This window comes from Lathamus discolor, chromosome 5 (assembly GCF_037157495.1).
Source record: "Lathamus discolor isolate bLatDis1 chromosome 5, bLatDis1.hap1, whole genome shotgun sequence".
NCBI classification, from domain to species: Eukaryota; Metazoa; Chordata; class Aves; order Psittaciformes; family Psittacidae; genus Lathamus; species Lathamus discolor.
The window spans coordinates 101,909,755-101,930,641 of NC_088888.1; the positions used below are offsets into that span (position 1 = coordinate 101,909,755).

Genomic DNA, 20,887 nt, shown 5'->3' on the forward strand with positions numbered 1-20,887 from the left:
GACAGAAAAAAAAACCCCAACAGGCTTGCTGGAGAATTAACTCCATCATAAACAAAGGCACCTGCAAGAATAAAGAGCTACCTCTTTAAAAGGTGCCATTAACAAGGAAGAATGAATAAACATTATTTTTTGATTTCAAAATCCCACTTTTGCAGGGATGCCTGGTGTATTTTACAAAAACCTCACCTATGTGCGGCTGCTGAGCTGCAGCCAGTGCGTATTGCTGCTGCTGGGCTGCTGTTAACTGCTGGACAGTCAGAGCATTAGTCCTCTGGAAAAGCTATTGGAAAAGAAAAAAGATGCATTTCAGTTTTCAAAAGTCAGGACTATAATATACTGGGATTTACTTACAAATATATATTTTAAACCAAGCTTCTATCCTAATAAACTACTAAACCAGAAATTCATGCACCAGTGTTCTTCTAGATTAAATATACATTGATATGCCTTTGACTAAGTCACAGACAAAACCATGAAATGCATTATATGCTTAAATAACTGATTATTACAGAGGATAATGCACAGCTTAAAGGATCAATTTGGCATGTTTTCAGTTCCATTACTAACCTGCTGCTGAGAATTGTAGTCAAAAAGTCCTACAGTAGCTCCTGAAGAGTCCATTTGTACCTGATTGCCAGGATAGTCAAACTGTAGAGAATCAAGACCAACTTGTTCCATGGCATCTAGATTCTGATTTTCTGGATTTGAAAATTCTTCCACCAGAGGCTTGTGTGCTGTCGGATTGGGAAGTGGACCTAATCCTTCTGTGGTGCCAGGATTGGGGCCCAAGCGTTCAGCTACTTCTGTTGGGGAGGCCTGTCGACTTCCAGGGGTACGACTGTTTAAAAGAAATTAGAGATAAACTCTTCAGTGTTAAATAAAGCTGTCCATGGACAGAGTACAGCATCTCTATTTTAAAATAGAACTCAAGACTTCAAAAGGGAAGCTACAGACCAATTTTAACAATTTTAAACAGCATGCATCAGTGGCTCAAGATAAAGGACACATTTCACTTCAAAGCACAATTTTATTTATTATTTTTGAAACTTTAAAACTATGCAGCTCTTCCAATCACTGTGAGAAAAAGTCATCTTTGAAGCTGTTTTGAGTGATGTAGAGTGGACTGTGGTCACCTGTAACTTTTGGGGATGGCTCTTTATTGCATTTGGGAGCGAAAAGAATTATTAGAAAATGTACTGAATTTAAGAAAAGAAAAAAAGAAATGGCTATGTGCACCTCATGCCAAAGGAGAGAGAGACAGACAATAAAACTTCAACTGGAAAAGACAGACATACAATATAGCAAGTATCTTTCATATCTTGAAAGAAACAATGTATTTTTTTTCCTTAAGTAAAATGGACTCCTAATTGCCTCATCTAGCATTTTACTAAACATTTAATTTCCTACACAGCTCACTTACTAGGCTACACTACACCACATGATTGGTCAGGGGAAAAAAAGAAAGTGTTCCCAATGTAATTCCACTGACTCCCTCTCAGCTTCCCTAAGAATAAATACAGCCTCTTGTTCCAGAACAAAATCTTTAGGCTTAAGCAAAACATGCATGTTTGGTTTCTGCTGGCAGCAAGACAGGGCTCCTGTTGGCAGTGAGACAGAGATGTGAAGCTGGACATGACTTAACTATGCCAAATCCCTGAAAATTCAGTTTCCAAGTAAGAAGCACTGGTGGCAGCTGAGATGCAGATAGCTACACTTACACCACACTTACATTTAAACACTAGGTGCACTAGTGTTTAAATTCCCATCAGAGGACAAGAAAATCTAGTCAACAGCATTGACAGAGCCCAGAGAGCAACTCAACTGAGCAGTCAATACGAGTTTACTTTGAGTTAAATCTGAAGTATCTTATCATCAACCACCAGCTGTACTGACTACACCCCCATTGAGTACATGGGAATTCCTGCGCCCCTATAAAGACCTACCAGCAAACACCTGAAGTGAGAGGTTAACAGATTCACATCCTAAAGAGATTCCCAACCCCGTATTTGGTTAGATTTGGGGTACCCCTCGAAATTAAGGTACCATAATGTCTGTGTCAGGCCAAATTGCTTAGATAACCAATTTTTACTGGCAAGCATCTAGAATCAGCTATTATAAGGAGTTGTGCTAGAGAATCTATGCTCCCTTAACAGCATTATTGTGTTGGCAGAACTTGATAATTATATATTGTTTTTCAGGAAACATACAACTTCCAGTGAAGTTTGCTTTAATTATGAAATCTGGGCTCAGATACAAAATGCCATCTTGCAGGATGAAACTACACTTACTCCAGCAGTACACTGCCAGACCAGTATGGTATCCTGCTAATTCTAGGACAGAGACGCAGCCTTAGTACTACTTGTTCTCCTCCTCCCTCTACAGGGCCCCAAAGTTGAAATGTCTGTTTCACACTGACGCACAAGATTTATGCACAGAAATCTGTCAGTACTTATGTATTTGCTGATACCAACTCTAACTGTATAGCTAGAAAGCAGTCTCTTAGTGAGTTTATTCAACAATACTGTATTAATACAAGTAATAATCTATTACTTTGGACAAAATACTAGAGATAAAGCACTTGCACTATATTTTTTTAAATATAACAACCAACTTTCACGACTAACATCTATAACATATTGGCCACCACCTCAGTATCCTAGCTAGCAATTTTATCTTGCTCAATATACAAACTTGAGTTTGAAGTCATTTAATATTCTTTATTCTTCCCAGGTGACATACAGCATCAACAAAGTGAAGAACAATCGGAAAAAAGGCAGTTATTTCAGTACATATTTTAGTTTAAAAAAAAAAAGCTGTAAGTACAATAAAAATACAAGGAGGAGGACAGGACAAAGTTTCTTTGTTAATACTTCTGTTTACCTAATATAGGTTGCTCCTTATAATGGTGCTGTTCTGTTGCTATAGTTAAAGTTGGGTCAATACTTCAATTATAAACCTCTGTATGGAGGGTTTATACCACCACTTTATATGGCTCATTTAAATTAGATGGGCTTTTTTTTTTTTGAGCGAGAGAGTTTTAATGGCTTTGGATGCTTTTTTGCACCTGTTTTTTTTTTTAAGAATTTTATCTATTTAAATAGTATGTAAGGTGCTTTGCAAGCAACTATTTCAAGATTGAAATAGATACAGGTAAAGAAAAGCAGGACAAAATTTAGTCTGTATTTTCTACATGTAATATTGAAGGCAACTTTGTTTATTGTGCATATTGCAGCGTGCATGCGAAAGGAGCTAACTTGAGCTCTCTTAACTCTTTGGTATTATACTCTTTTCAATAATACGTCCTGAAAAACAGACCTGAAGAATCCCTCCTTAGCCCCAGGTAAATACATTTTTTAAAGGGTAGGAAATACTTATATATGGAATTCAAACATGCATTTTAGTATACTTGTTCGGTTATGAAGTAATGAAACCACAACTATTCAGTCATGTTCGTCACGCTAACACAAATTCATGAACAGTCTAGTTTTCTGATCTAATTCTGTATGACAGTTACAAATGCATCACAGTAATTTAAAAACAAAGATAAAGATTAGCCCTTTAAAAATACCCAATTTAAAAAGCAGCTTACTATTAAGAAAAAACAGGCTAGCTGTACTGTCATATAAGAATTCACAGTTCAAAAGCTTGAGCTTGATGCAATTTTTTTTTTCCCTAAGCAAACCACTAAACCACACCACCATTCTATACTGTGAACAGGTGACATTTAACTATGTGAACAGGGAAATACATTGTTTCTTCTTAGTTAAATAAATGGCTTCTGTAAGGACTTTTGTGGGGAAATAATTGTGTTAGGCTATGGTAACCACTAGCAAAATTAGAAGGAAAACTAAAATTCTGAAGGACTTGCTCTCTACAACAACAATCAGATGCAAAAGTTAGGAGTATTAAGAAGAAGGAGAGAGAGAAAGGAATTTAGTTCGAAATAAAAAGGGTTAACGTTTTCATCCCTTTTTAATTCATCACATTTTAAATGTACCCATATTTGAATAATTACTATATTAAGATGAATCTGTCTCATGAGAAGTGACACATACATTAATGACAATCCTAAGAAACATGTGGCACAGTGGGAAGGGGACGATGTGGGGTAGGAAGAATCACTCTACAGCTGGGTAATGTTTAAAGCTGACACATAAACCAGAAGTGTAATAATGCCCTTAAGAGACATGCTTGTCTTCTTGAGAAACAGTTAAAGGCTTACTTAAAATCTTTGCAATCGGCATCCATTCCATTTGGCAAACCTCTGCCATTTATTTTAGTAACATCCTCATCATCTCCTTGTTTAAGATCTCTGTTTTTGTCCTCCTCAAACGGAGAAGCCTTGCCTTTCTGATCTCCTTTCTCAGGTCCATCTGTTTCAGCATCTCTAGTGCCCTGAGGAAAAAGAATCTGTTTGATTCTGAATATTGAACAGAATACAATAGGAGCACCACAAGGTGACCTAATTCTACACTACAGCGCATGTAAACAATAAAACCCAGTTTCTTTTCAATGGAATTGCATTTGGTGGGTAACTTGATCATCAAGTTTCAACCACATGCAATTAATAACTGCCAAAATGTGAAAAGGAATGCCAAGATTTATAATGGAAGACCTAACTCAACCTTAACTATAGCGGTGCTGTTAAAGCAGTAACACTTTGAATTTTATATACTTTATACAGTTAAAACATTTACTACACAACAAACCCGCATAGAAACACAGAATAGAAAGATCAAGAATAAAGCACATTACACATTTTAAACTAAGCTATTTGCAACTTTTTTCCTTCATTTAAAGGTGTTAAGAAAAAACTTTTTTAAAGACAGCTATTTAGTCAAAATTCCCAAACCACTTCCCTCTTCTGCCCCCTCCAGCCAAGGAAGACAGAGAGATAGTGAACACACACTTCTTTCTGAAGAGAAGAGTTTAAAAAGGAAAATGGACAGAGTAGAAAATAAAACCATGTAAGATAGTAAGGCCATAATAGACAAGCTTAACACACTGCATTACTTACAAAAGCTCCTTTCCTAAACCGGGAATCCAATTTATCAGCTGGAGAGGAACTTAACACATATTCTACCATGCTCACTCCAAGGCCACCACTTTCTGATCTTGGAGACAATACAGCATTTACTTCACTGTTTCCATGAAAACCCTGTCCAGGCTTTCTCTGTACCATAATAGGCTGGGACATAGAATGGTCTGTTAAAAACAAATAAGTATATTAAATTATTGTACTTTTTAAATACAACTTGTAATGTTTTTGCAATATTAAACCAATATTAAGATCAAATTTAAATTAAATAAATTCCAAACCCTGGTTTCAAAAAGTGTTGCTGCCACTCAAGAACCACTGCAATATACATTTTCATAGTGAAAATTAAAGGAAAATAAAATTTAATACACAATTAAAATGTATAATATTAATTTACTCTGAAATAAGTTACCAAACATAACCCATTTTTCAAAACCTATGCGTCAGTCACTTACGAGGAGTTCCCCATGCAGTCTCTCTCCACTCATCACCAAGGAATATCCCTTTTTGTCCATCTTTTGCTGAATCATCAGGTTCCCAAAACTTTTTGGCAGGTAAAAGCTGTTCCAAAAGAGAAAATAGTTTTATTTAAAATATGCTTATTAAGAGGGTACCTGCTGAAGAGAAACTTAATCCTGGGGATTAAGTGGGGACTTAATATCCTGGGGATCTGTTACAGACTACCAGATCAAGAGGACTCTGTGGATGAAGGGGTCTATAGACAGACAGGAACAACGTCACACTCACAGGCCCCTGTCCTCATGCAGGATTGCAACCACCCTCATATCTGTTGGAACGATGGTAAGGCCTGGCACAAGCAATCCAGGAGGTTCCTCGATTGTGTGGAAGACAACTTCCTTCTGCAAGTGATAGAGGAGCCAACAGGAGAGGTGCCATGCTTGACCTTGTGCTCACCAACAGGGAAGGGCTCGTTGGAAATGTGATGCTCCAGGGCAGCCTTGGTTGCAGCAATTATGAGATGGTCGAACTCGAGATCCTCAGGAGAGTGAGAAGAGCGTGCAGCAAGCTCACTGCCCATTCAATGAAGTCCATTCAAGAGAACAGACTCTGGCCTCTTCAGGAACCTGCTTAGTAAGGTTCCATGGGATATAGCCCTAGAGGGCACGGGGGCCCAAGACTGTTGGTTGTTATTCAAGGATCACCTATTGCAAGCTCAGGAGTGCTGCATCCCAACTAGAAGGAAGTGCAGCAGGAGGGCCAGGAGACCTCCTTGGATGGATAAGGAGTTGCTGAGGAAAATTCAAATGAAAAATGAGGCTTATAAAAGGTGGAAGCAAGGACAGGCGGCCTGGGAAGAACACAGGGATGTTGTCTGGGAAGCTAGGGACCAGGTTAGGAAGGATAAGGCCCAGTTAGAATTAAACTTGGCTAGGGATGTGAAAGATAACAGAAAGGGATTGTATAGTTACACTGCAAATAAAAGACTACGGACAACGTGGTCTCTCTTCAGAAGCTACCAGGAGAACTGGCTCCACAGGATTTGGAGAAGGCTGAGGTTCCTAATGACTTCTTTGCCTCAGTCTTCACTGGCAAAGGCTCTGACCACACCACCCAAGTCATGGAAGGAAGATGCAGGGACTGTGAGAATGAAGACCTTGGGCCCACTGTAGGAGAGGATCTGGTTCGAGTCCATCTTAAAAATCTGACTGTCCACAAGTCCATGGGACCTGATGAAATCCATCCACGGGTCCTGAAGGAGGTGGAGCTGGCAAATGAAGTTGCTAAGCCACTGGCCATCGTTTGAAAAATCATGGCAGTCAGGTGAAGCTTCTGACGACTGGAAAAAGGGAAATATAAGCCCCACTTTCAAGAAGGGGAAAATGGATGACCCAGGGAATTACAGACCAGTCAGTCTCACCTCTGTGCCTGGCAAAATCTTGGAGCACATTCTCCTGGAAGGCATGCTGAGGCAGATGAAAAACAACAAGGTGCTTGATGACAGCCAGCATGGCTTCATTAAGGGGAAATCCTGCCTGACCAATTTGGTGGCCTTCTATGATGGGGCTACAGAACTGATGGACAAGGATAAAGCAGCTGATGTCATCTACCTGGACTTGTGCAAAGTGTTTGACACTGTCCCACATGACATACTTAACATGAGCCGGCAGTGTACACTCGCAGCCCAGAAAGCCAACTGTATCCTGGGCTGCATCAAAAGGAGCGTGACCAGCAGGTTGAAGGAGGTGAGCCTGCCCCTCTACTCTGCTCTTGTGAGACCTCACTAGGAGTATTGTGTGCAGTTCTGGTGTCATCAGTGTAAGTAGGACATGGAACTGTTGGAACAAATCCAGAGGAGTGCCACAGGGATGATCAGGGACTGGAGCACCTCCCGTATGAAGACAGGCTGAGGAAGTTGGGGCTGTTCAGCCTGGAGAAGAGAAGGCTGCATGGAGACGTCATAGCAGCCTTCCACTATCTGAAGGGGGCCTATAGGGATGCCGGGGAGGCGACTCTTCGTCAGGACAAGGGGTAATGGGTCCAAACTTTAACAGGGGAAGTTCAGATTGGATATAAGGAGGAAGTTCTTTACTGTGAGGGTGGTGAGGCACTGGAATGGGTTGCCCAGGGAAGTTGTGAATGCTCCATCTCTGGCGGTGTTTACGGCCAGGTTGGACAAAGCCTTGGGTGGGATGGTTTAGTGTGAGGTGTCCCTGCCTATGGCAGGGGCTTGAAACTAGATGATCTTGAGGTCCTTTCCAACCCTAAGTGTTCTATGATTCTATGATATGCAAGTAATTAATACGAGATAACAAAGTCAGCTGTACATAGGGAAGCACATGTTGTCAAGGAATAAACACTTAAAAGTTCTGTTACTGAAGCTGATACTGTATAAAGAAATTGCTTAAATGACCCCAACAAGACTTAGATTCTGAAGTCATGAGCAAGAGATGAAAAATATAGAAGCAGCTGGGAAAAAACCTGAAAAAATTAATCCCTGTGTTAAAGCATGTCAATCCTCTCAAACTTTAACCAACACTGCCTTCTTCCCACACAGGTTCAATAGCTTGGCCCTCAACTAATGGGAAGAATCAGAAACAGCAGCAATTCTTTGTAAAGTTCTGTTCCCTTAGAAATGCACCATGTTCCAAATTTTAGGACATGGTGTCAAGTCAGCTCCTTTAGACCACAGGGATCTGCTGGTTACAGATTTGTGACATTCAAATTTGAATTTCCACATACCAACGATTCCATTTAGCTGTACAACTTATAAAGCAGAGTTTTGAGTTAGACTAGTACCACCTGTACTACTAGACAGTACTGTACTGTCTTTGAGAAGACCTCATGTTACTTGACAGAAGCACTGCACAAACGAAAAAAGACCTCAAATGACAACATTCTTTTTACTTCTATTTTAGAGCTTTCACTTTATTCCTCTAGCTTTTCCCATTGGCAGCCACGCAACTGCCAAACTGCATATTGCACTTTCTCTTCAATATGTAACTAAAGGCCTGTATTCTCATGCTAGATATTACATAATTTACAAGGTCTGAAACTGAAACTACAGTGAAAGCAACATGCAAAAGAAAAAAAATATCTGGAAGGTGGCACTATAATCCATCAGGTTTTGCAAAATTTAATGTTTAATTCAAAATATCTTAAATTTAGAAAAAGATAACCTGATAACGCTTTGTTTGCAATACACAACTATGTACTGGAGCTTTGATTCTCTTGATACCTGAATGACTAAAAAAACCTCTTCTGAACCTCACAGATGCTTAGTGTAAGCCTTGATGAAACTAACAAGAGTACTTTTTTTAGGTGTTTTAGTGTAGCACTGAAAGAGCTCATGAAAACAGCTTCAAAAAGAGAGTAAAACTGCCAGGCCCCAATATTAACACTGAAAATGAGGTGGCAAAAACTTCTCTGGAATAATAACTTAAGGATTGACAATTGTTCCTATGCACTGCCAAGAGCTCTCACCAGAAGTATTTTGGCTGCCTAACCTACTGACATCCATGGGTTCCTTACATAAATTCATTAGAACAGGACTCAGGGTGGATGTGGGGAGTGAAAGCAGTAAGATTTCCGTGAAAAAGAGTTCAGGAATGAGCTCTGAGGCCTTTGACAAGCCCTGGGGCAATGAGTTGGGGCCTTGAAGGCCAGACAGTGGGGGAGCTGTGAGAGGGTCTGCAACATTGTGATTGGACTATTTATTTAGCTGGAGAGTTTCACAGGGGCTAATGAGATTGAACGTTGTATGCATGTGCAGGTTGGGAAAGTACCGAACAAGGGGATAAAAAGGGCTTGGTGGTAATAAATGAGGATTTGAGTCTCTGCATCAACTGGAGCCCCTATGAAGGTGGAGGGTGATTAACAGCCAAAGCTCAACAAAACTATAGGAGAGTATTAGACCTGCAAGAGCACTACACTGCTAGAACCTGCCCCAGCTGAGATATCCACTTTGTCAATGCGTGGCACAATCATTACTAGCTGACAACCAAGATCACTTTGGGAGCACCATGATATTAAGTTTACCCTGAATTTAAAGGATGAAGTTAGCTGTCAGAGGACACAGAAATAGACTCATGGAATCTTACAACCACTGTTCAACTAAAAGCAAAACATTATAAATTTCAGATCAGTCTATGTACTCTACTCATCCTTTTTAGCTTTATACTGTAACAAGTTTACAGTACTATTTATTTTTCATTTTATAGGATAGTGGTGGAACAGAATGCAAGCATTTAGTATCTATGAAACCTTGGTTTTGAGAAAGAGAATCACAATTTTAAATTCAGTCTTAACACAAGTTCAAATGTGTGTCCAGCTAAGACCCATAAGAAATACAGAAGCGAAGGTGTCACAACCTAACACAACCATGACAGAATGAAACAGATGAAGTAATATCCTGGGTGTCATAAAATGAGCATTACCTTAAAGTGTGCTTAGCCTGAAATTAATAAATTCCACTATCAGGTGTCCAGGCAACACAATGCTAGAAACAATACACAAATATGCATACTCTCAAATTTCAGATATATTAAACTACTTGCAGTCTTCATGTACACTGGTACACAAAGAATATACAGTATCTTTAACACAAAACATAATGCATCATCTGTACTTCACAAGACTAAATTTAAACTGTATCCTATTGAAGATCAAACAGATTTACAGAAAGGCTTGTGTTAAAGATGCTACATAAGAGAAGCCCCTCATGTATTTAAACGAATGGATTTTTTCTAAAGTTTATAACTTTGCACCTCCAAGGGCCAGTGATTTACTATTTACTTTGTGTTTTTTTGGACAGATGATGGGTATGACATACATGATGCTTTTTTTAAAGGGATGTTTAAACTATTGGATTGCCATGTAAATGAGCAGTCCTAGCAGCTATCAACTTCTTAATGATGGAACTCAAAAAAAGAGTCCTTTTCAGAAAACCAAAACAAGTGTGTTCCTCTTTAACAGACCAGAAAAAAAAAACCCACTTGATTAATTTTACTGAAGAAGGCTTCATCAAGAAATCATCGCAAATTAACCCAAGTAGCTAAAATCATCATGCTTTGGTAACATGAGTTAGGCTCAACATTTCCTGCATTTAACCCAGAAAAAAAAAGAAACTTCACAAAGATACATCCAATTCTAATTCAAAATAACGGAAAAGATTGCCTTACTTCTTACAAAGATATTCCAACAGTACACTAGAAGTATCTTTTTCAGTATCAACACTGATCCCTGTTATGTCTCTGGCAGACGAATAAAGCCCTTTTCTACACAGAGATAATAACCAATTATGCTAAAGCTGCCTCTTAACCAGCTCGCTGATAAGTAACTGCACAGTCTCAATTACTGGCTCCTGAATCATTTTTTAATTTTTAGGATCAGAAGTTAATCCTACAGAGTCTTCTATGATTTCTCTGAATGAAGTTTTGACACCAGATATGTATACACTATCCCTAAAATGAAATCACTGTGTGCTTTGACCCTCTAAGTTACTATGAGAATAGACATTATCAAAAAATATTTGTATTTATATCCTGTTTGGCAGAAAGTTTTATATAAGCCTGCATTAGGTTACACAAAAAGTCCTGAAGACCACTGTGCTGACCCTGAAATAGCAAACAACAGACGCCTAGAGAAGAGAAATAGCACCACGTGTCGTTATTTCTTCAGAGTATTATCATGACCTTAACGGTCATGATAGCTTTTGGGAGCTGAAGCCAGAGGCATTATCTGTGTATAACCAATCTAAGAGCTAAAAATTCAGAGGACATTTAGAGAAGGATGCCTGCAATCAGCAGATCTCTTGCTAATAAAACTCTACTGTTTCTTTACAGAATAAATTAACAAAGAATTGCAAGACAGAAACAGATCAAGGAAACAGTACAACTGGCTCACATTATGCTGTCCTGATAGTGTTTGAGACCACGCTCCATCTGAATGCAGCTCAGATGGATTGCTTAACAGAAGGATCTCCAGTATGTATTATTTCCAAAATGTGTTAAAAGTATAATGAAAACAGATTTTGTACTATATTACTTTACATTAGCACATGGAAGCGATACTTGCTCAGGATTCACAGACAGTCTTGATTTTAGTCATGATGTGACAATCAAGACTTAACAGCCTCCTAATGCCAAGTATTGATTCCCAGAAGGGGGGGGGAGACAAAGAAGGATTAGAATTATGAACAAGAAATCATTTTCAGTTTGGAAAAAAATCTATCCAGATAGAGAAAATGAGGAAAAGAACAACCTCAAAATAGCTAGAAGCAGATCACTTGGCATGACCTCCCTTTCACACCTGTCAAAGTAGACAGAGGGCAGCACCTAAGAACATACAAATACCAGTTCTAGCATACAAGGGTGTTTATAAGACATTTCCCATAATATTTTTGAAGGTTATAATAAAAAAGGTTATTGCAGAACTACTTTATTGTTACGCAATATAGTAAGAAAATTACCGACTTACTCAGCCTAGCTGTGTGAAACTGTATTACCCCAAGATACCTGTAAGAAAGTGTTGAAATCGAAGTCATAATAACCTGACGTAATAATCAAAGTCATAATAACTGAGTAAGCGCAGGGTCATGATATAATATCAATTTCTGATGCTGTAGTACTGTAACAGAACTCTGGATTCTGGCATGTAGGGGGGTTTGTATTTTGAGTTTCTTGTGCTTTTCTGTTGGCTTTTTTTTTTTTAAGCATCTTCACAGATTCACAGAATACCATGAAAAAAAATAAAATCATAACCATGCAGAAATATGTCCCTCAACCTGAGATCTGCATGAGCAGTCACATATACCTCAATTTAATACCCAAGCATTTGTGCCATCCTTCACTTTCTCTGCTTTCAATTGTTTCAGAGTACTTCATGGGTGGCAAAAGAACAAATACCAGTAAGAATTTTACCCATCTGCTCTATCACAACTGTTGGCACTATCCCACATACCTTACTAACACCTCTACCTCTCAAAAGGAGTTTTTAGTGCTGAGGGGGGATGGGGTGGACAGGAAGAAGCAAGCATATCCCATGTAGTTACTCGGCTTTCTGAAAAACCGGCTTTCCTCTATTAGTGCTTCTTCAAAGGCAGATGGTTAAAGACAGACATGGAACTCTGGATGAAGTAAATATTGCTGAAAAGCCAACTGACTGGTTAAATGCTTCACTGCAGTAAAAAGTCAAGAATAGCCATGTGCCAGCCCAGAAACATTCAGCCACTAGAACATGGCCTTTGATTTTTAACAGTAAGTTATGGTTCCCATAAAGATCATGGTCCTATCATTTAAAGAAAGCTAAGCTGAAATATTGTCACTGGTTCAACTGTCAACTGAATTAGGTAAATATCAGGCAGGACAAAAGGATCATTATTTGAAATCTTAGTTCACAGAATCATAGAATAGTTAGGGTTGGAAAGGACCTTAAGATCATCTAGTTCCAACCCCCCTGCCATGGGTAGGGACACCTCACACTAAACAATGTCACCCAAGGCTCTGTTCAACCTGGCCTTCGCCGACAGGGATGGAGCATTCACAACTTCCCTGGGCAACCCATTCCAGTGCCTCACCATCCTTACAATAAACTTCATCTTTATATCCAATCTAAAATGTTCAATGTGAATTTATTTCATTACCATGTCCTGTCAGGACAAGTAACCCTAATGCACACTGATTACTTTCTCAACAGTTTCCGGAACTACATTTGAAGGAGCCAAGTCATCCTCCCTGATCCCTCCAAGTGGACTGGCTTTATAAAAAAAAAAAACAAAAAACCAAACCAAGCAAAAACCAACAAAGAAACCAAACGAGTGAGTCCTTCTTCCCTATAGCTAAATTATGTAATAGCAGTCTTCATCCTGATTAAAAATCTTCTTTTAAGGAGTAATTAGCAGCAAAATTACCAGTAAATAACCACACATTTCTGCTAGGGTATGCCAGCTGCACTTTTTCTGGAGTCAGACCTTTTTCAAATCCCAGTCTCTGGCTTCTCAGAGGTAGTAAGCAGTTGTTTCACTAGCTTGGATAAAGTGACACTGAGAACATGTCCCATTTCATAGAACTGCACAAACTTTCAAATAAATTACCCTGTCACTCCCCCAAGAGTATCAGTCATAAAATCAGACTGACACAGTACCGCAGCAGATCCAGTGAACAACCATACCAGTGCTCTTCAAAGTACTTAGCTTATCTTCACCTTAGAACAGAAATCTTCAGCTGCCTGAGAAATCATTTTGGTCAGAGAAGACCTTTGATTCACATCACATTATTTAAGACTTCTTAATTTTTATCAACATTTCCAACGAACTGGATTTTCAGCTGTCAATAATTACCTCTCCCATTCCCCGAGATTCTAGGGCAAGAGCTTGAAACTCATGATTCATCTCATCCACAGATCGAACCTGATGGGGAAAAAACAAAAAAGCAATTCATTAGTCAAATACATTTTCAAAAGTTGAGTTTCTAATGCTCCCCAAGATTTCTGACAACTGAAAGCACATACAAAATTTGCTACTTAATCTCAGCAGAACAAGAGTTTAGATTTCCTAACAGATACAGTTAGTGACCAATTTAATGAACCATGCTAATATAACAACATGCAAGAAATCCCAAAAGACTTCAGAATTTTCCTCTTTTTAGTCGTCATTTAGTTAAATAAATATCACTGACTATGGAACCAATATTACACTTGCAACAAACGTTAAAAAATAAAAAAGTGAAAAAAAGTGAAAAAAAAGTGAAATTAAAGACCTGGACATACAATATCCTTTGGAAAGGATATGAGCCATCACACACGATATTACTGAGTACATTCAGCAAACAAAGAAAAGCTCACAAGATGGGTCACAAAAGCTAGTAGCAATGTGTTGCTTTTAAAATCTACTAACTGATTGCATTATCACAGCCTCTCACGCTTTCTTCCAGGAAACAGCACTCCTCCTTCTCTGTGTGTTGTCTTTGTTGTAAATATGAAAGGTATATTACTGAAGCAAGAGCTGCTGTTGCAACAAACCACCTCCTTCTCCACGGCATGCAGACACAATGCACTGGGTGCATTCTTTCCTGAGAAAATGGTTTCCACAAGGAATTTTCAAAGCCATGACAAGCTTAGAAAAACAAATATAAAAAGGCAATTCAGAGTTGTTTCTGCCGTTCTTTCTCAACAGCGAGATGCAGCAGGGTGAAATGGTGAAGTTATGAAAGTTCAATGAAAATAAAAGTTTCCCTCCCGATACCAGTCTCTCTGGAGGAGTTAATTTCCTGTAGTAAACCCAGCTGCTTAACTTCACAAATAAATCAAAATTAAGCTACTCCATACAGCTAACACATTAACATCACTTTTCAAACAATGCTCAAACACTAGGCAAAGAAACAATCTTGCATATTTAATATTTTGGCACAAACAACGTGTTGGTAAAGTGTTAATTATCTGTCAATAGATGCTCTATTCTCAAAATTCTACTCTCAAAATACTGTTATTGCCCCATAATCATTATAAGCCATTAACTTCAGAGGCTGTCTCTGTACTTTTGAGAAAGAAATTTCACAGCTCAAAGAAACATCCCTTCAGAAAGAACAAATATTTTAGTTACGATGGATAATAAAAACTATTCCCAACAACTTCAGTGCAATTCTGATGAATTACAGGGGGTGGGGAGAGAATCAACACCTTTGACCTTTTTTCCAGTGATGCTGACATTTAAGACAATTAGGTTAATTTTAATCTTCCAAAAACTGAAAGCAAATTTGTTTTATGTTTCCTTAAAACAGCTAAAGATTTTTCAAACAAATAAAAAAAAAGCTTATAATTTATGTGAAAGAAGCTAGGGCTTGGTTTTTTTATTAGCTCCACAGGATAATAAAATCTTTGTGCATGCACATAGAAAAATTAACTCTAGAAGACAAATTATTTAGAAAGAAAAATGAGAAATTCAGATTTTGAAGACTTCTGAATTTGAATATTACAGTTTCTGAGAACATAATTTCTTTTACAGGTGGCTGAGTTGACAATCTTACCATAAGACACTGCCTCTGCTGAAGTCATGCACTTTGGTTTCAATTACACTCAAACAAGTAAATTAGAATCATAGAATAGGTACTTCTGTCTCAAAAGGTGACTTTGGTCTCACAGTATCTCTAAACACAATTTGTAGCTAAACCTTGCCAAACTGTATTTACCATAAACATTACCCAAGTCAAAGTTAAGTAAAAGAACAACTGAGCCTGAAAGATTTATATGTTTTTCACCTGTGGGTGTTTTTTTGGGGGGAGGGGGAAAGAGTTGTTTGTTTGGACTTTGTGTATGTTTGGTTTTTTGTTTGGTTTTGTGTTTGATTTTTTTGGTTTTTTTTTTTTTTTGGTTGGTTGTTTTTTTCTTTTCTTTCTTTAGTTGGCTGGGGTTTTGTTGAGGTTTTTTGTTGGTTTATGTGCTGCAAGACCTAATACCAAATGCTTATTTTTCACAATTCAATAAAGTTCAAAAACATGGCCACACACACTTCTAAGTCTCTAAGACAAGACAATCCAAGAATCAGGGTAATAACACAGCTACTGCATCTTTTTTCCCCTGAGCAGTTCAATCAACTCTTAAGGAACTGAAGTTTCCTGAAACCATAAATAAACTTTAGCACACCAAACACTGATTTTGCTCACTGTCCCCTTTCTTCCAAAGAGCAAAGAGAGCCTCGATTCCCATTTCCATAAAAAACAGCAGCCCACAAAATCCTGTCCCATCTCATGAATATGTGTTTCACAGATAAGGTTACAGACTGGAGAAAGGCAGCACTAGTATGTTCAGCTCTGCTCTCTTCAGTGCTAGCCCTATCACTACAACAACAGAAGAAAACATCCAGAATGACAACCAAGCTAGATCTCCTACATATAAAGACATGCCCTTTCCCTGAAAGAGAAACTTGGTTAGGATCATCTCTATTACCAGGGAGTTTTACTTTCTCTATTTCAATGCAAACATTCACCTAACACATATGCTCCGGAAATAAATATTTTCAACACAGACTTTTTTTACCTCACATTCAGAACACCACCAACAAAATTTTTATTCATTCTCTGTTATGTGGAATAATTCATAAGTCAGAGAGGCCTATGAAACATACTGCTCAACATTTACATTTTTCCCCTGGTTTTGGTTGATTACATCTTTTTTCTTGTTTTCTCTCCCCCACAATCACTCTGACAATTTCTCCATTTATCACCTACCTGCTTTGGGGATTAGTTGCTAAATCTAATCTTAAATTTCCAGTTGAACAATAATAAGCCTTTCCAAATAAGAGAAACTGGCAATGTTTTCAAACTTCTGATACACATCAGATCTTTCCACAGGGCCCCCAAATTACACACGAATGGATACTACACACAGTCGTCAGTTATAACAGTTCCTCACACACCGCTGTTAAAACAGATAGAACAGCTTAAGAGTACCCATGAACTTGATAATCATAATGTAAAAGGTTTTATTCAGAAGGGGTTTTTATTCTTTTTCTCTGCACCACATCAACTGAACTGGGTGAAGAACCACAGCAGCAAGACCACTAGATGTGATAGAGGCAAAGCAACAAGGAGAAACTGGTCTGGGGCAAGGTGGAGCAGAAGTACCTGCTTAGTTGCAACTACATGATAAACCAGTAACACAAAACCGTGTCCTCACATAACTCAGGACAGAATTCCAGAGGCAGACTGTTGACTGGAGAGTCATCTACAATTACCACAAGAAACACTGCTCAAAATAATACCCACTTCTGGCACCCAGGCGCCAGGTTCTAGGGACAAATACTCTCTACAATAACACTGCACCCTCCTGGAAGTCAGCTTCTAACCATTTTCTTGCAAAAGCAAAGATCTGTCCTTTCTCTGAAATAAGAGTTGGAGAAAAATAAGATCAAAACAAAAATATAAAGAGAAATATAATAATTTTATAGATCAGAAGTGGTTACAACAGCTGAGCAGAAAGTAGGAAAAAAATTTTCTGCATTAAGAAATTCCAGATCTCATCCCTCCCCTCGCAGGTGAATACCCCAACACCATGCAAAGAAAGGGAGGACCCACTTTACAGTTGAAGCTGCGGTACTGGGCCAGAAATTCAACACAAACCACTTGGTAATTACAGCACTGTGACTGTAAAGAAAGGCAAGCTTCTGTTCATATTGCAAATCCCCCAGTTTTTTTTTTATTTTACTGAATGACTTTAATGCAAAATGCCTTTCTAGTAGTTTTCTTAAGGGGTGGCTCTTCCACAGCATTTATCTTATGTACATTATGTAAGACTATACATTATTACCATATACAGAAGACTTCTTATTAGCAAGTGAAACTAATGTAAGAACACAAAAGTGCCTACTATTTTAAAACACAACACACCAATTCTGCCAGCCCTCCATTAAGTTAAACACTACCTTGTGAAGTCTAGGTACTAGATACTGAAAAAAAAACCCTAAATGTCCCAAACAAAACCCCCAAAACATTTCAGATGGGTAGCCACCTTGAAACTACTAAATAATATTTTAATACAAATTAAAATACTAGACACAAATCTAGTAGAAATTTCTAACAAAGGACAGTAAGAGAAAACTAGACAAGCCTGAACTGCAAATGCCCAAAACTCTACTATGAAATACTGAAATTCAGGGCTTTATACACAGATTTCGCCTATAGGATATTTTGACAAATTACCTACAATGTCATTATTTGGTTTAGAATCCAGCCAACAGTGCATCCAGATAACAAAACCGCTGAGCAGTTGAAAAGAAAACTACTGGAATCACAACTGAAATGCTTTGTACACAAGCTGGTTACAAAATACCAGACATTTGGTGCAATGTTTTAGGAAAACAAGGCATTTGTTCCATTAAAGCCACCTTTGGCTAGATGCATCACCTATTACAAACAGGTTAAGCAAAGCTGCTGTTCCCAAGTAATACAAAGTCTACAGCTATGCTGTGTTTGGCAAAGGAGGTAACATGACTGGAAAAAAGGAAATTAAACCCCCATTTTCAAGAAGGGGAAAATAGAAGACCCAGGGAATTACAGACCAGTCAGTCTCACCTCTGTGCCTGGCAAAATCTTGGAGCACATTCTCCTGGACAGCATGCTAAGGCACATGAAAAACAACAAGGTGCTTGGTGACAGCCAGCATGGCTTCACTAAGGGGAAATCCTGCCTGACCAATTTGGTGGCCTTCTATGATGGGGCTACGGAACTGATGGACAGGGGTAGAGCAGTTGATGTCATCTACCTGGACTTGTGCAAAGTGTTCGACGCTGTCCCACATGACATCCTTGTCTCTAAATTGGGAGAGACATCAATTTCATAGGTGGACCACTCAGTGGATACAGAACTGGCTGGACAGCTGCACGCAAAGAGTTGTGGTCAATGGCTCAGTGTCCAGCTGGAAACCAGTAATGAGTGGTGTCCCTCAGGGATCTCTGTTGGGACCGGTCTTGTTTAACATATTTGCCGCTGACATGGACAGTGGGATTGAGTGCGCCCTCAGCAAGTTCGCCGATGACACCAAGCTGTGTGGCTCGGTTGATACACTACAGAGAAGGAACGCCACCCAGAGGCACCCTGACACGCTTGTGAGGTGGGCTGATGCCAACCTTATGAAGTTCAACCATGACAAGTGCAAGGTCCTACACCTGGGTCGGAGCAATCCCGGGCACAGCTACAGGTTGGGCAGAGAAGAGATTCAGAGCAGCCCTAAGGAGAAGGACTTGGGGGTGCTGGTCAACGAGAAACTGAACATGAGCCAGCTTCAGTGTGCGCTCGCAGCCCAGAAAGCCAACCATATCCTGGGCTGCATCAAAAGGAGTGTGACCAGCAGGTTGAAGGAGGTGATCCTGCCCCTCTACTCTGCTCTTGTGAGACCTCACCTTGAGCATTGTGTGCAGTTCTGGTGTCCTCAACATAAAAAGGACATGGAACTGTTGGAACAAGTCCAGAGGAAGGCCATGGGGATGATCAGGGGACTGGAGCACCTCCCGTATGAAGACAGGTTGAGAAAGTTGGGGCTGTTCAGCCTGGAGAGAAGAAGGCTGCGTGGAGACCTCGTAGCAGCCCTTCAGTATCTGAAGGGGGGCTATAACGACGCTGGGGAGGGGACTCTTCATTAGGGACTGTACTGATAGGACAAGGGGTAATGGGTTCAAACTTAAACAGGGGAAATTTAGACTGGATATAAGGAAGAAGTTCTTTACTGCGACGGTGATGAGGCACCGGAATGGTTTGCCCAGGGAAGTTGTGAATGTTCCACCCCTGGTGGTGTTCAGGGCCAGGTTGGAGAGAGCTTTGCTTGGCATGGTTTAGTGGGAGGTGTCCCTGCCCATGGCAGGGGCGTTGGAACTAGATGACCTTAAGGTCCTTTCCAATCCAGTATTTTATGATTCTATGATTTTCTGAGGACAATATGGAACAGTAATGCAACTGCAGACTTAACCAAATACTCCAGAATGTCCAAGCTCCTTCAGCAGGCCGAACAAACAAGATGTTAGGCATTTCTGACAAAACACTCAGATAACCAGTTTTAAGTGCTAACACATATTTCCATGGTTATAATCCCAAAAGCATACCATTTGTCCCCAGTCAGTTTTCAATAATTTTCACCGAATTATAGCGTTCTAAACCCAAGTCAAACTTTCGGCAGTTGCGTAATTCTTCATCCCTCTATTTTAGGCTTCCTAACTCATTCTCAGGTTGAGCTATACTTTTGGACTCTATGACCCTTAATACATTCAAACACTTGCAAAAGAATTTTAGTTTGTCAGTTTAGTTGACCTGGCTAAGCCATCACTCTGGTTTTCACATTCTTGTGGTTTTTTTCCTGGAGTTTCATTTTGTATTGTGGTTTGAGAAGCAATCCTAACAGCGCTGAGGACACCAACAATGGAAAAAATCAAATAAGCAGATTTCAAGGTAGCGATTCTGCAGCATGTAGCAAGGAGGAGGGGGAAAATTAAATATACTCAGCAAAAACACTGTCCAGTCTGCTGAAAAAGTTAAGTCACAAAGCAGCTAGGTGATCCTAAGAGCTGACAGTTGTATACACAACACTGACCAAATGTTTTGCTTGCTTTTTTTTCAGTAATCTGGAAGCATGCACACAGGAGAAAAGAATTTCCTAGGTTTTTATCAACAGCATATATATAAGAATATATATACATATATATATAGTAATTATGCTGGATAGCATCTGACAAGTCCTTGGTAAGTCTGGAAATTACGGATCTACTTGCATATAATTGTCTGCCAACAGACCATACAGAACAAGCCTAACAGGACACCAGCTCCTGTGCAGAAAAGTAGAAGAAAATGACCTTGCCACCTGCCTCAGAGCTATGTGATGGTTTACGGGCCTAACAAGATTCAGAACCCT

At 39.2% G+C, this 20,887-nt stretch overlaps 1 protein-coding gene across 9 annotated transcripts in view; it reads right to left on the minus strand.

Moving 5' to 3' along the window:
• PUM2 (pumilio RNA binding family member 2) overlaps positions 1–20,887 on the minus strand; it is an 84,324-nt gene that overhangs the window by 36,968 nt on the left and 26,469 nt on the right. For all 9 annotated transcript variants that reach the window (XM_065681706.1, XM_065681705.1, XM_065681707.1 and 6 more), the window contains 6 exons: positions 13,836–13,904; positions 5,494–5,599; positions 5,018–5,205; positions 4,223–4,395; positions 568–838; positions 187–280 (listed from right to left, as the gene is read on the minus strand). In XM_065681706.1, coding sequence (XP_065537778.1) covers positions 187–280; positions 568–838; positions 4,223–4,395; positions 5,018–5,205; positions 5,494–5,599; positions 13,836–13,886 — 883 coding nt within the window. In that variant the 5' untranslated portion in view covers positions 13,887–13,904. The remainder of the gene's footprint in view (positions 1–186; positions 281–567; positions 839–4,222; positions 4,396–5,017; positions 5,206–5,493; positions 5,600–13,835; positions 13,905–20,887) is intronic.